The sequence below is a fragment of the Cherax quadricarinatus genome, chromosome 1 (assembly GCF_038502225.1).
Source record: "Cherax quadricarinatus isolate ZL_2023a chromosome 1, ASM3850222v1, whole genome shotgun sequence".
NCBI lineage: Eukaryota > Metazoa > Arthropoda > Malacostraca > Decapoda > Parastacidae > Cherax > Cherax quadricarinatus.
In genome coordinates, this window is record NC_091292.1 from 16115959 (window position 1) to 16132394 (window position 16436).

The 16436-nt window shown below is 38.3% G+C and overlaps 1 protein-coding gene across 11 annotated transcripts in view; it reads right to left on the reverse strand.

Annotated features, from left to right (window-relative positions):
* Positions 1 to 16436, reverse strand: part of Usp16-45 (ubiquitin specific protease 16/45) — a gene marked incomplete in the record, with an annotated part of 416997 nt that overhangs the window by 185863 nt on the left and 214698 nt on the right. For all 11 annotated transcript variants that reach the window (XM_070098356.1, XM_070098257.1, XM_070098221.1 and 8 more), the window contains 3 exon segments: positions 1510 to 1782; positions 1927 to 2069; positions 11694 to 11818. In XM_070098356.1, the coding sequence (XP_069954457.1) occupies positions 1510 to 1782; positions 1927 to 2069; positions 11694 to 11818 (541 nt within the window).

The window sequence follows — 16436 nt, forward strand, 5'->3', positions numbered from 1 at the left end:
TTAGATTGCTTACACTCCAACAGCTCATCAAGTCCCAAAAACCATTTGCCTTTATTCACTCCAATCTAAAATGCTGACCATGCCTGCTGAAGGTCCAAGCCCCTCACACACAAAACTTCCACCCTCCCTCTCCCTCCAACCTTTCCTAGGGTGACCCCTACACCACTTCCATCCAATACAGATTTATACACCCTTCAGGTCATCCTACTTTGCTGCATCCTTTCTAAATGTCCAAACTCCCAAAACAACCCTTTCTCAACCCTCTGGATGATATTTTTATTAACTCCACACCTCCTCCTAATCTGCAAACTTTGAATTCTATGCACACAACCTGGAACAGATAACAGACACATTCATACACACAAAACAGATACAAATACACACGTACCAGACAGACATGCACAAACATAATATAACATGGCATTTGATATCAAATTTAAAAAATTTGCACATTATTTTGTTTTAACATGGCAGCCGTCTCCCACCAAGGCAGGTGATCAAAAAAAGAATCGCTTTCACCATCATTTACACATAATCACTGACTTTGCAGAGACACCCAGATGCAACAGTTCAAATGTCACTCCAAACAGCCAGTATCCCAAACCCCTCCTTTAAAGTGCAGGTACTGTACTTCCCACCTTCAGGATTCAAGCCCAGTTAACCAGTTTCCCTGAATCCCTTCATAAAATATTACCCTGCTCACATTCCAACAGATCATCAAGTCCCAAAAACCATTCATATCCATTCACTCCTATCTAACATGCTCATACATGCCTGCTGTATGTTCAAGCCTCTTGCACACAAAACCTCTTTCACCCCCTCCCTCTATTTTTTTCTTGGATGACCCCTATCCCTCCTCCCCTCCACTACAAATTTATACACCCTTCAAGCCATCCTATTTAGCTCCATCCTCCCTAAATGACCAAACTATCTCAACAACCTCTCCTCAGCCCTCTGAATACTTTTAGTAACTCCACACCTCCTCCAATTTTCCAAACTATAAATTCTCTGCATAATATTTACACCACACATTGCCCTTAGACATGACATCTCCACTGCCTCCAGCCTCCTCCTTGCTGCAGCATTTACAACCCATGCTTCACACCTATATAAGAGTGTTGGTATCATTATACTCTCATTCATTCCTTTCTTTGCCTCCATAGATAATGTTCTTTGTCTCCACAGATACCTCAATGCACCACCCACCCTTTTTCCTCCAACAATTCTATGGTGTACCTTGTCCTTTCATAAACCTATCTGCTGACAAGTCGACTCCCAAATATCTGAACACATTCACTTCTTCCATACTCCCTCCCTCCAATGCGATATCCAATTTTTCTTTACCTAATTTGTTTAATACCCCTCATCACATTACTCCTTTCACACACCTTCCAAAACTCGTCCACCAACCTTCGCAACTTTATCTTAGCAAAAAAGAGCAAGTGGTGGCTTATATGACTGGAAGGTCTCAACAACAAAATCAAACACAGTAATAGTAGCATAACTTACCAACTCGACATCATCATCATCATTATCATTTCCTTGAATATTGTCTTTTTGTTTATTCTGGACATGACCATTTTGTGCCATGTACTTGTTTGGCTGGATTTCTCCATTGCCTTTGCCTTCAACATAAAGCTCTGGTGACTTAAGGCATCCAGGAAGATACATGTGCTGACCACTCTGGCACTGAACATCAAGCAACTGTGTAAGGAAATGTGTCTGCGAGAGGGACTGCATTACAGAGTTGAAGAAACACGTGTTTCCTAAGTTGCATAAACCCTGAAAAAGTTAAACTTCATTAATTTACAAATAAATGAAATCAAATATATCTGCAGCAGCAAGACAATAAAATTGAAAAAATTACTACGAAAAATAATGCTCTTTGCAGATGCATGAAATATAATGAAACTTTGCACTGATTACCTTTACTTTCGGTAAAGATGCAAGAACACTGGCCTGCACATTACGCTGGTTCTTAGCTGCTTTAGAGTTGTCATCAAAGGTGGTCACAGAACCTTTGGCAGTGTTATGTGAACCAGACTCTGGTCTACATAAATATGATGAATCTGCATGATGAAACAGTAGATATTATTAAAACTGTGAACAATTAAAAATTGCTGAGTATTAAAAATAAAAATATGAGTGCACCAAATAATAAAAAATTGGACCATGTCAGTAATCTGTATGTTGCTCCTAAGCATAATGTCCATCAACAACTTGTGTTATGCAGTCATATGTGATGACCCTATTTCTACCAGCAAGTCATTATCTTTCTTTCTTCTTTCAACAAACTGGCCACATCCCACCGAGGCAGGGTGACCCAAAAAGAAAAATGAAAGTTTTTCTTTTTAAATTTAGTAATTTATACAAAAATGGTTACTAGCTCCTTGCTCTGGCATTTTAGTTGCCTCTTACAACACACATGGCTTACGGAGGAAGAATTCTGTTGCACTTCCCCATGGAGATAAGAGAAAATAAAGAACAACAACTATTAACCCTATGAGGGTCCGTCCCATAGTTCTAAGGCTTTGAAGCCAAGGTCCAAGCCGTAGTTCTAAGCCATAAGCTTAGCTCACTCAGATAAGCTGTGAGCAGTAAATTTGGGTCTAATATGAGAGAATACATATAAGTGGTAAGTGTATACCACATAAAACAAATCCTGCAGCACACAGTGTACAATGAGAAAAAAATGCAACTGTATTTTTTTATTGAAACAGCGGCTTTGAGGTATATTGTCATATGTTTTTTGCAGTTGTATTCGCGGTTTCTTGGTCTCATTTGACAGAATGGAAGATATATTACAGAAATAAAGATGATTTTGACTGAAAATGGCTTGAAACTGAGCTCAAAATACAGGAAATGTTAGATTTTTGCTGATGTTCAAGAGTAAACAAATGATGTCACACGTCCAATACATGTCAGTTGGTGGGTCTAATGTGGGTTCACAAATGCGCTGATATTATTTAAACAATTATTACAATATTACATAACAGTAAATCTTCTATTTTTTGGTGCGAATAAAAATTTATTATGTGAATAAAAAATCAAAATGGAATTAATTTGTAAAGCCTGCAAATGTAACTAATAAACAGAGGAAATGTTATTTTAGTGCCAGGAATGCCTGCATTGTTTATTCTGAACCCTATTTTGATACTGGAATATTTTGAACTTCATGTGAAATTGGCTAAATTACCAATTTCTGATCACTTTATTGGTAGCTGAAACAAATGACTGGGTGATTTCTTATGCTCAATGGATAATATAGAAGTATGCAATACTAGTGGAATAGCTAAGAATTTGGTCAAATTGAATAATGTAATTGGCCTAAAATGGGGGTCAAAGTGGGCAAAATCGCTGATGTGTAAATATCACTGATGCAGCAAAATTCTAGAGAGTGTAATTTTGTCAGTGTCAATTTTCCATCAAATTTCATACTTTCTGTTTTATTACCTTTAGAAAAAGATTATCTACCATTTCTTTCTTTCTTTCAACACACCGGCCGTATCCCACCAAGGCGGGGTGGCCCAAAAGGAAAAACAAAAGTGTCTCCTTTTACATTTAGTAATATATATAGGAGAAGCGGTTACTAGCCCCTTGCTCACGGCATTTTAGTCGCCTCTTACAACAAGCATGGCTTACGGAGGAAGAATTCTGTTCCACTTCCCCTTGGAGGTAAGAGGAAATAAACAAGAATAAGAACTAGAAAGAAAATAGGAGAAAACCCAGAGGGGTGTGTATATATATGATTGTACATGTATGTGTAGTGTGACCTAAGTGTAAGTAGAAGTAGCAAGACGTACCAGTAATCTTGCATGTTTATGAGACAGAAAAAAAGGACACCAGCAATCCTACCATCATGTAAAACAATTACAGGCTTTCATTTTACACTCACTTGGCAGGACGGTAGTACCTCCCTGGGCGGTTGCTGTCTACCAACCTACTACCTAGGTTTACCATTTCATAAGAAAAAAGAAAAAAAAATTTCTTTGAAAATTCTTGGACCCTGTGGACAAGTTTCAGATTGGGGGTCTGAACCCTGAAAGGGTTAAGAAAATAGAAGAAAGCCCACATGGGTGCATAAATATGTGTGTACATGCATGTGTAGTGTGACCTAAGTGTAAGTAGAAGTTGCAAGATGTACCCGTTATCCCACTTGTTTGTGACAGAAAAAGGACACCGCAATCCTACCTTTGTGTAAACAAATTACAGGTTTCCATTTCATACTCACTTGGCAGGACAGTAGTACCTTCCTGATTGGTTGCTGTCTACCAACCTACTACAATAATTCATTAAATGAAGTATAAATTTGCTCTTACATGATTATTCAAGCCCAGCATCACTTGATTTTTAACCCTTTGACTGTTGCAACCCCCAATCCTGAGGTGTCTCCTGGTGTCGCAAAATTTAAAAAAAAAAAAAAAAATTTCTTATGAAATGATAGACAATCTTTTCCCGATTGTAATGACACAAAAAAAAAACGAAATTTGATGGAAAACTGACGGAATTATGCTCTCGCGAAGTTAGCGACCTCGGCGCTGTTTACAAATCGTCGATTTCGCCCACTTTGAGCCCTATTTTCGGCTAATTCTATTTTTCCAGTTGCCAAAACTCATAGCTATTTCTTTAGAACTCCATTTTTTCTATCGATTGAGTACAAGAAACTGCCCATTTACCGATTTCAACTACCTAATAATGTGGTCAGAAATTTGCAATTTGGCCAATTTCACGAAAACTAAAAAATATGGCAATTTCAAAATAAGGTCCAGAATGAACAATGCAGACATTCCTGGCTCTAAAATAACATTTTCTTTGCTCATCAGTCATGTCTCCAGGCCCCTCTGATATTACTCTTGCTTTCTATTTTGAATTTTTATTCAAACAAAAAATAGAAAACTTACTATTATGCAGACTATTGCAATACTGTAATAATTGTATAAATAACATCAACCCATTCATGACTGCATATTAGAATGGCTAGTTGGACATTTATTGGACAATGGCATCATTTGTTTACTTTTGAACATTGGCAAAAATTAAACATTTCCCCTAATTTGAGCTCCATTTCTAGGTTCTTTTTACAGTAAAATCAATCAAAATCACCTCTATTTCTATAATATGTTTTCCATTCTATCAAATGAGACCAAGAAAACGAAAATACAACGATAAATACTATACGAAAATAGACCACAAAGTCGGCACTTTAATTAAAAAAAACGGTCGGAGTTTTTTTTTTCTCATTATGCACTGCGTGCTCCAGGATTTTTTTTATATGGTGCACACTGACCACACAGACCCATTCTCTCACATGTGGGCCTACCAGCTTTCTCCTGCTTGATTTGAAGCCGCTAGAATTTATGAGTATATATACGTCAAACACGGTACCTCGTAAGACGTATATATACGGCCGTGACAGTCAAAGGGTTAAACAATATTTGTTTAACCCTTTGACTTTTTCAGTCATATACATACGTCTTACGAGCCAATGTGTTTGACATATATACTCAAAAATTCTAGCGGCTTCTAATCAAGCGGGAGAAAGCTGGTAGGCCCACATATGAGAGAATGGGTCTGTGTGGTCAGTGTGCGCAGTATAAAAAAAATCCTGCAGCAAGCAGTGCATAATGGGGAAGAAAAAAAAACTCCGACCGTGTTTCTGGAATAAAACGCCGAATTTGAGGTGTATTTTCGCATAGTTTTTATGGTTATATTCTCATTTTCATAGTCACATTTGATAGAATGGAAAACATATTATAGAAATGGAGGTGATTTTGATTGGTTTTACTGTGAAAAGGACCTTGAAATGGAGCTTAAAGTAGGAGAAATGCTCGATTTTTGCTGATGTTCAAGAGTAAACAAATTGTCCAATAATTGTCCAACTAGCCATTCTAATATGCAGTCATGAATGGGTTGATATTATTTATACAATTATTACAATATTGCAGTAGTCTGCATAACAGTAAATCTTCTATTTTTTGTTTGAATAAAAATTCAAAATAGAAAGCAAGAGTAATATCAGAGGAGCCTGGAGACATGACTGATGAACAAAGAAAATGTTATTTTAGAGCCAGGGATGTTTGTATCGTTCATTTGCATGAAAGTGGCTAAACTGCCAATTTCTGACCACTTTATTGGGTAGTTGAAATCGGTAAATGGGCAGTTTCTTGTACTCAATCGATAGAACAAATGGAGTTCTAAAGAAATAGCTGTGAGTTAGGTCAACTGGAACAATGGAATTAGCCAAAAATAGGGCTCAAAGTGGGTGAAATTGCCGATTCGTAAATATTGCCTAGGTCGCTAACTTCACGCGAGCAAAATTCCCTAAGTTTTCCATCAAATTTCGTACTTTTGGTGTCATACCATTGGGAAAACTCTCTCTATCACCTCTGGAGAGAGAGGAAAACAGGCTGGGTGTATACACAATACACAAATAACATAGGAGACTGAAATTTATGACAATTTTGGCTACCATTAAGTAAGAAAGAAGAGGTGCCAAAGTGATACCAGAAATATGTTCTTCACAAACAATGGTAAAACAATAGAATAAATTACATGAATTACAAGAGAATGTAATAAATGTTATTTCTACTGGAAACTTTTAAAAATTATATGATAAAGTAAATACTGATCATGGGACAACACAGGCTAACTCTGTTCCTTTTGCTACAAATAGGTACCAAAACTACACACAGGTGATTACAAGCTGAGGCATGCGAACACCTAGCAATAAATATAATTATGGGCAGTTTAATATGCTGTAAGTTAGAATTAAAACTACATATACCTCAGGTAAACCAATATTGAACGAGCAGTAGACACTGATATTAAAATGTGACAAATTAACCAGGAAACTTTCTCATTACATCAGTTCAACAAAAAAACAAACATCAATGAGAAATTTTCCTGAGAGAAAAATGCAAATGATGAAGTTCTTTTTTAATACAGTGGCAATCTCCCACCGAGATAGGATAACCTGACAATGAAGAAAACTCATTCGCAATTATTCATTTGATCATTGCATTGCCAGAAGCGCACTGACATCACAGTTCAGATTTCCTTCCAAATTGCAACATCTCTACCCTTCCTCTAGAATGCAGGCATGTACGTCCCACCTTCAGGACTCAAGTCCGGCTAACCAGTTTCCTCAAATCCCCTCATAATTGTTACCCTGCTCACACTCCGACAGCACGTCAAGTCATAAGAACCACTTGCCTCCACTCACCCCTCTCTAACATGCTTGCACATGCCTGCTGGATGTATGTCCAAGCCCCTTGCATACACAACCTCCTTTATTCCCTCCCTCCAACCTTTCCTAGGTTGACCTGTACTTCTTCTCTTCATTACAAATTTATGAAATCTCCAAGTTATCCTATTCCCAAATCATCTCAATAACTCTTTCTCAGCCCTCTGGATAATACTTTTAGTAATGCTGCACTTCCTTCTAATCTCCAAACTATCAATTTTCTGCATAATATTCACACCATGCATTTCCCTCAGACAAATCTCCATTGCCTCCAGCCTCCTCCTTCTTGCTGAAACATTTAAAAACCCATGCTTCACATGCATAAAAGTGTAGGGGTTAGGGGAGTTTCGGGGGGGGGAAATAAATGGGATTAAATCTGGAGTATCTGAGAGAGTTAGAGCAAAGGAAGGGGTAGCAGTAATGTTGAATGATCAGTTATGGAAGGAGAAAAGAGAATATGAATGTGTAAATTCAAGAATTATGTGGATTAAAGTAAAGGTTGGATGCGAGAAGTGGGTCATAATAAGCGTGTATGCACCTGGAGAAGAGAGGAATGCAGAGGAGAGAGATTTTGGGAGATGTTAAGTGAATGTATAGGAGCTTTTGAACCAAGTGAGAGTGTAGTTGTGGTAGGGGATCTGAATGCTAAAGTAGGAGAAACTTTTAGAGAGGGTGTGGTAGGTAAGTTTGGGGTGCCAGGTGTAAATGATAATGGGAGCCCTTTGATTGAACTTTGTATAGAAAGGGGTTTAGTTATAGGTAATACATATTTTAAGAAAAAGAGGATAAATAAGTATACAAGATATGATGTAGGGCGAAATGACAGTAATTTGTTGGATTATGTATTGGTAGATAAAAGACTGTTGAGTAGACTTCAGGATGTACATGTTTATAGAGGGGCCACAGATATATCAGATCACTTTCTAGTTGTAGCTACACTGAGAGTAAAAGGTAGATGGGATACAAGGAGAATAGAAGCATCAGGGAAGAGAGAGGTGAAGGTTTATAAACTAAAAGAGGAGGCAGTTAGGGAAAGATATAAACAGCTATTGGAGGATAGATGGGCTAATGAGAGCATAGGCAATGGGGTCGAAGAGGTATGGGGTAGGTTTAAAAATGTAGTGTTAGAGTGTTCAGCAGAAGTTTGTGGTTACAGGAAAGTGGGTGCGGGAGGGAAGAGGAGCGATTGGTGCAATGATGATGTAAAGAGAGTAGTAAGGGAGAAAAAGTTAGCATATGGGAAGTTTTTACAAAGTAGAAGTGATGCAAGGAGGGAAGAGTATATGGAGAAAAATAGAGAGGTTAAGAGAGTGGTGAAGCAATGTAAAAAGAGAGCAAATGAGAGAGTGGGTGAGATGTTATCAACAAATTTTGTTGAAAATAAGAAAAAGTTTTGGAGTGAGATTAACAAGTTAAGGAAGCCTAGAGAACAAATGGATTTGTCAGTTAAAAATAGGAGAGGAGAGTTATTAAATGGAGAGTTAGAGGTATTGGGAAGATGGAGGGAATATTTTGAGGAATTGTTAAATGTTGATGAAGATAGGGAAGCTGTGATTTCGTGTATAGGGCAAGGAGGAATAACATCTTGAAGGAGTGAGGAAGAGCCAGTTGTGAGTGTGGGGGAAGTTCGTGAGGCAGTAGGTAAAATGAAAGGGGGTAAGGCAGCCGGGATTTATGGGATAAAGATAGAAATGTTAAAAGCAGGTGGGGATATAGTTTTGGAGTGGTTGGTGCAATTATTTAATAAATGTATGGAAGAGGGTAAGGTACCTAGGGATTGGCAGAGAGCATGCATAGTTCCTTTGTATAAAGGCAAAGGGGACAAAAGAGAGTGCAAAAATTATAGGGGGATAAGTCTGTTGAGTATACCTGGTAAAGTGCATGGTAGAGTTATTATTGAAAGAATTAAAAGTAAGACGGAGAATAGGATAGCAGATGAACAAGGAGGCTTTAGGAAAGGTAGGGGGTGTGTGGACCAGGTGTTTACAGTGAAACATATAAGTGAACAGTATTTAGATAAGGCTAAAGAGGTCTTTGTGGCATTTTTGGATTTGGAAAAGGCGTATGACAGGGTGGATAGGGGGGCAATGTGGCAGATGTTGCAGGTGTATGGTGTAGGAGGTAGGTTACTGAAAGCAGTGAAGAGTTTTTACGAGGATAGTGAGGCTCAAGTTAGAGTACATAGGAAAGAGGGAAATTATTTCCCAGTAAAAGTAGGCCTTAGACAAGGATGTGTGATGTCACCGTGGTTGTTTAATATATTTATAGATGGGGTTGTAAGAGAAGTAAATGCGAGGGTCTTGACAAGAGGCATGGAGTTAAAAGATAAAGAATCACACATAAAGTGGGAGTTGTCACAGTTGCTCTTTACTGATGACACTGTGCTCTTGGGAGATTCTGAAGAGAAGTTGCAGAGATTGGTGGATGAATTTGGTAGGGTGTGCAAAAGAAGAAAATTAAAAGTGAATACAGGAAAGAGTAAGGTTATGAGGATAACAAAAATATTAGGTGATGAAAGATTGGATATCAGATTGGAGGGAGAGAGTATGGAGGAGGTGAATGTATTCAGATATTTGGGAGTGAACGTGTCAGCGGATGGGTCTATGAAAGATGAGGTGAATCATAGAATTGATGAGGGGAAAAGGGTGAGTGGTGCACTTAGGAGTCTGTGGAGACAAAGAACTTTGTCCTTGGAGGCAAAGAGGGGAATGTATGAGAGTATAGTTTTACCAACACTCTTATATGGGTGTGAAGCATGGGTGATGAATGTTGCAGCAAGGAGAAGGCTGGAGGCAGTGGAGATGTCATGTCTGAGGGCAATGTGTGGTGTGAATATAATGCAGAGAATTCGTAGTTTGGAAGTTAGGAGGAGGTGCGGGATTACCAAAACTGTTGTCCAGAGGGCTGAGGAAGGGTTGTAGAGGTGGTTCTGACATGTAGAGAGAATGGAGCGAAACAGAATGACTTCAAGAGTGTATCAGTCTGTAGTGGAAGGAAGGCGGGGAGGGGTCGGCCTAGGAAAGGTTGGAGGGAGGGGGTAAAGGAGGTTTTGTGTGCGAGGGGCTTGGACTTCCAGCAGGCGTGCGTGGGTGTGTTTGATAGGAGTGAATGGAGACGAATGGTTTTTAATACTTGACGTGCTGTTGGAGTGTGAGCAAAGTAACATTTATGAAGGGGTTCAGGGAAACCGGCAGGCCGGACTTGAGTCCTGGAGATGGGAAGTACAGTGCCTGCACTCTGAAGGAGGGGTGTTAATGTTGCAGTTTAAAAACTGTAGTGTAAAGCACCCTTCTGGCAAGACAGTGATGGAGTGAATGATGGTGAAAGTTTTTCTTTTTCGGGCCACCCTGCCTTGGTGGGAATCGGCCAGTGTGATAATAATAAAAAAAAAAATAAATAAAAAAAAAAAAAAAAAACATGCTCTCATACAGTCCTGTTTTTGCCTCCATAAATAAAGTTCTTGGTCTCCATGGATGCCTCAGTGCACCACCCATTGTTTTTTTTACCCCTCGTCACCTCATCTTTTGTAGACCTGTTCGCCAACAAGTCTATCTCCAAATACCTGAATATGCAGTGGACCCCCGGTTAACGATATTTTTTCATTCTAGAAGTATGTTCAGGTGCCAGTACTGACCGAATTTGTTCCCATAAGGAATATTGTGAAGTAGGTTAGTCCATTTCAGACCCCCAAACATACACGTACAAACTCACTTACATAATTGGTCGCATTGGGAGGTGATCGTTAAGTGGGGGTCCACTATATTTACTTCAAACATACTCCAATATTATATCCAATCTTTCATTATCAAAATTATTTTGTTACCCTCATCACTTTGATTATTCATATGTTCACTTTTAATTTCCTCCATTTACATATCTTTCCAAATTCGTCCACCTACCTCTGCCACTTCCCTTCAGAATCTCCCAAAAGCACATGTTATTGATAAGAAACAACTGTGACAACTTCCACTTTGTATTAGTTTCTTTATCTTTTAATCCCACACCTCTGCCCAACACTCTAGCATTCACTTTTTTTACAACCCCATCTATAAATATGTTAAACAGCCACGGTGACATCTCACATCCCTGTTTAAGACCTATTTTTGATGGAAAATAATTTCTCTCTCTCCTACATATCCTAACCTGGGCTTCATAAAAACTCTTGACTGCTGTCAGTAATCTATTTTTTAATACACTGGCCATTTCCCACTAAGGCAGGGTGACCCGAAAAAGAAGAAAACACTTTCACCATCACACTCCATCACTGTCTTCTCAGAGGCATGGCAATACTACAGTTCAAAACTGCTACTACTCACCATATGAGTAGTAGCAGTTTTACTCCTACTCACATGGTGAGTGACATGCATCATTCTAACCACCCACAATGTTAACTGAGGTATGCCTGCACTTGATATATAACATGCAATAATTACAAACATATGCCACTTACTAACAACAGATTGTTGTGGCGTTGAGCGCTGCGGTGCCATATCTTTTTGTCTCTTTAAGTATTCTACAATATCATGAAGCTTCTTTGTACTAGTTTGGTGAACCTCTGAGTCACACTCGTAACACCTGCAAAAATATTGAAGCCAAGCCTAATGCAACAGTACTTGACAATAATACAGAACTCTAATGTACTACAGGCATAATCAAGTACAACAAGTTAAAATATTCACACCAATCTTATTTAACCCTTTGAGGGTCCGTCCTGTAGATCTACGGCTTTACGTTCAGGGTCCAAACCGTAGATCTACGTCATGAGCTCAGCTCACTCTGATAAACTGTGAGTGGTACATTTGGGCCTAGATATGAGAGAATACATCTATGTGGTATGTGTGCACCACATAAAACAGATCCTGCAGCACGCTGTGTATAATGAGAGAAAAAAACTGAAATCATGATTTTTCTATTATAACAGCGACTTTGCAGTGTTTTTTCATATGTTTTTTATAGTTCTATTTGCGATTTCTTGGTCTCATTTGATAGAATGGAAGACATATTACAGAAATAGAGATGATTTTGATTGGTTTTCATACTGGAAATGGCTTGAAACTGAGCTCAAAGTAGCAGAAATGTTAAATTTTTGCCGATATTCAAGAGTAAACAAACAACCTCACACATCTAATACACACCAGTTGGTGGGTCTAATATACATTCACAAATATGGTGATGATATTTATACAATTATTACAGTATTGCATAACAGTAAATCTTCTATTTTTTTGGTGTGAATAAAAATTCATTATGTGAATAAAAAATCAAAATGGAATTTATTTGTAAAGCCTCAAAACGTAACTAATGAACAGAGGAAATGTTAGTTTAGTTCCAGGAATACCTACATTGTTTATTCTGGACCCTATTTTGAAATTGGAATATTTTGAACTTTGTGTTAAATTGGCCAAATTAACAATTTCCGATCACTTTAATTTGTAGTTGAAACAGTTGACTTGATTTCTTGTGCTCAATCGATAGAATAGAAGTAATACTAGTGAAATAGCTAAGAATTTGGTTAACTGGAATAATGTAATTGGCCTAAAATGGGAGTCAAAGTCGGCAAAATCGCTGATTCGTAAATATCGCTGACACATCAAAATTCGCGAGAGCATAATTTCGTCAATTTTCCATCAAATTTCGTACTTTTTGTTTTATTACCTTCACAAAAAGATTCTCTACCATTTCATAAGAAAAAATAATAAATTTTTTTTTTGAAAATTCTTGGACACTGGGGCACCACTTCAGATTTGGGCCTTGGACCCTGAAGGGGTTAAATTAGCTGTTTATATAACCACTGCACTACATTTTCTGCAGCTCATGGAAAATACACTGTATTATGAAAAATTACAATATATTAAAAGGGTTCCATTTCATGGTATCTGTTTCCAAAGACAAATGATGTACTTCTTTATTAACTCATGAAATCGTAGTGACACAATTACAAACAAACCATACCATGGGTGGGGCTTGAACAGCGGGTTCAAGCCCCACCTGTGGTATGATTTGCTTATGTACTTCTTTCTTAAACAAAATTTAGAAAATTAATAGTAGAGGACGAAACAGACAATTTATACCTATGGTTGGATGAGTTATGGCCATTAAAAAGGAAGAATGGATTTAAGTTATTACAGGAGAAATATAACAAATGGAACATTTAGATGTCACTCCAAGCAGCAAATATCCCCCCCCCAAAAAAAAGTGACATCTAAACTGTCATATCTGGGTACATCTGCAAAGACAGGGATTATGTGTGAATGATGGTGAAACGTTGAATAATGGTGAAAGTGTTTCTTTCTTTTTTGGGTCACCCTGTTTTGGCGGGAGATGGCTGGCATGTTGAAGGAAAAAAATGCCACATTTTGCCTGCACCAGTACAGTACTTTAAGATGTTCTTGAGTAAACATACAGTATAAAACAGTATAAAAAAAATCCTGCAGCACACAGTGCGTAATGAAAAAAAAAAAAAAACTTTGATCATGTTTTTGGTTTAACCCTTTCAGGGTCCAAAGGCAAAACTGGAAGGGGTGCCCCAGTGTCCAAGAAATTAAAAAAAAAAAAAAAAAAAAAAAAAAAAAAAAAAAAAAAAAAAAAAAAATCTTAAAGAATTAAAGAGTATATTTTTGTGAAAGTAATAAAACAAAACAAAAAATTCTGATCAGTACTTACCAAGATACAGAGGCGAGAAGTTGACCCAAAATGACCGGGTGGTGGCAACATCGGCGATTTCCACAAACTGGCATTTCTTTATTTTATGTTTTTTATACTTTTTTCTTTTCATTTCTAATTTTTTTCATTTTCTAGTAACATTTGTGGACTGTGAGACCAATACTGTACATAGTGTATATATATACACTCACTGTATTGAACACAATAATCATACTAAAGTTATTATAATATTGTTTACCACTTTTGTTTATTACAATAAACATGCACAAATCTTGTATAATACTAATGTTCTATTATATATTTACATATGTACAATCACTGGACATGTTTTTAGAACTGCTGGAGCTTGTGGAACTCCTTGAAACAAGGCACCATACACAGGGGTACCTCACATTCCTCGCACATAAACCGAGTGTCTTTGCGTCTTTATTGCCGTCGTTTTGTTTGTGCACAGACAACACATCTCTTTTGAGCAAATTTTTTCTTAGTTGCAGAAAGCTGTATTATGAAGTGATCACCTTCCCTCCTCAAACACTTGGGTACTTCCTGAGGAGCTCGAGGACGGTTTTGTATAGTAGGTGTTGTTGCAAGAGACAAACAAAATTCACCATACAGTGGTCTGTTGCCAGTCTTCGTTTGGTACATATTATATGCATTAAGCATTGAAATGTCCATGAGATGGAAGAAAAGTTTCATGAACCACTTGTAACTCTTACTAACACAATCAACAAAGCCAACCTGCATGTCGCACTTGTCAACCAAGCACATGTTTTGTGTATAATCAATCACTGTCACTGGTTTTCGAATACGTTCATTAGTCACTCCATCAATTTTAGCACTGTCTTACATTTCGTTACGGTGAATGGTTGTCAACAATGTGACATCTCGTTTGTCATGCCACCATAATGCCATGATGTCAATGGCAGTAAACACCTGCACCTCATCACCATGAGTGCCTGCATTGAACCTGGGCATATCTTTACGATTAGAACCCACTGTGCCACACACATCTGTCTTGTTCACTCACATGAAATCACTGAGTAATGGGCTTGTGTACCAGTTATCGGTATATAATGTATGCCCCTTACCAAGATAAGGTGCCATCATGTTTCTCACTACGTCACCTGAGATACCCAATGACATCTTGGTATCTTTCAATGTTTTACTACCCGTGTATACAACAATATCCAACACCAGGCCACTGTCACAATCACAGAGTACAAATAGTTTTATACCAAAGCGTTTCCTCTTGCTCGGTATGTACTGCTTGAATGACAGTCTACCTTTGAACAAAATCAAAGACTCGTCAATTACAAGATTCTTGAATGGATAAAAGTATATGCTGAACTTTTGTTTGAGATACATGAAAACATTTCTAATCTTGTATAACCTGCCACTTCTGTCAGGCCTGGTCTTGTCAGAGAAGTGCAACATACATAACAGTAAGATAAACCTGTTCACTGGGATGATTTCACTGAAGGCCGGGGTACAAATTAGCCTATCTGTGGACCAGTATTTTATATTATGCTTATAGACATGAGGCATAAGCATTTGTTGCAAAAAGCAAATACATTTCTGCAACAGTTGTCTCTTTCCACCAGTGTAGTCTTGACTGTGGTGATATTATCGTATCTGCCATGGTGTACTCAAAATACTTGTTACTTTCCCTGACAATAGTTTCCATCAAGGGCTGGTCAAAGAATAGTTCAAAGAACTCCAGTTCATTTGCAGTGTTTCCAAGGGGACAAGTAGGTAGAATTCCACTTTGAGAGTCATCAAAGTGGTGGGGCTTGGGAACAAAATTGGGATTTTGCTGCCAATCCCAGATACAGTTTGCTGGTGCATACTGGACATCATAAGCTGGTTGTGCTGGTAGTTGTGGTTGTGGTGGGCTGGTGGCTGATGCTCCGCTTTGTCCTTGAGCTGAGGAGTCAGCGGCGTGGGTCCCAGCCTGGGCTGGAGAGTTATGCATGGCCGTGGCACTACCATGACCACTACCACCACCTACTGATGCCTGTGGTCTATCCATGCCAAGTGTAGCCACATCATCCTCACTTTCACTGTCTATTCCTGGTGTAGGGCCAAAGGATGTACTCCGGGATGTACTCCATCCCCTGGGCACTGCATAGGGAACACTACCCGAGCGCATGCGGCGGCGTATACACCTACCATCCGACTTACGACCGAGTTCGGTTCCGAGAAACCGGTCGTAAGTTGAAATGGTCGTAAGTCGAACTTTACTCCTGAATATCAACAAAACATTTTTGTAATGACTTTATTTTATTGTTTTATTTTGGTATTTCATGTTTTACTTTACTTTTTATGTTGTTAGCACTGTATTTTATACTGTAAGGTTTAGGATAAACACTGTGTACAACACAAATAGTTGTTTATTTCCCAGAAATTTGGCATAAAAAACAAGGTCGTAAGTCGAGTGATCGTAAGTCAAGCAGGTCGTAAGTCGGATGGTAGGTGTATACCAACACTTCACTGGTGAATATGTTTCCTCACTATCGATACTCGAATGATT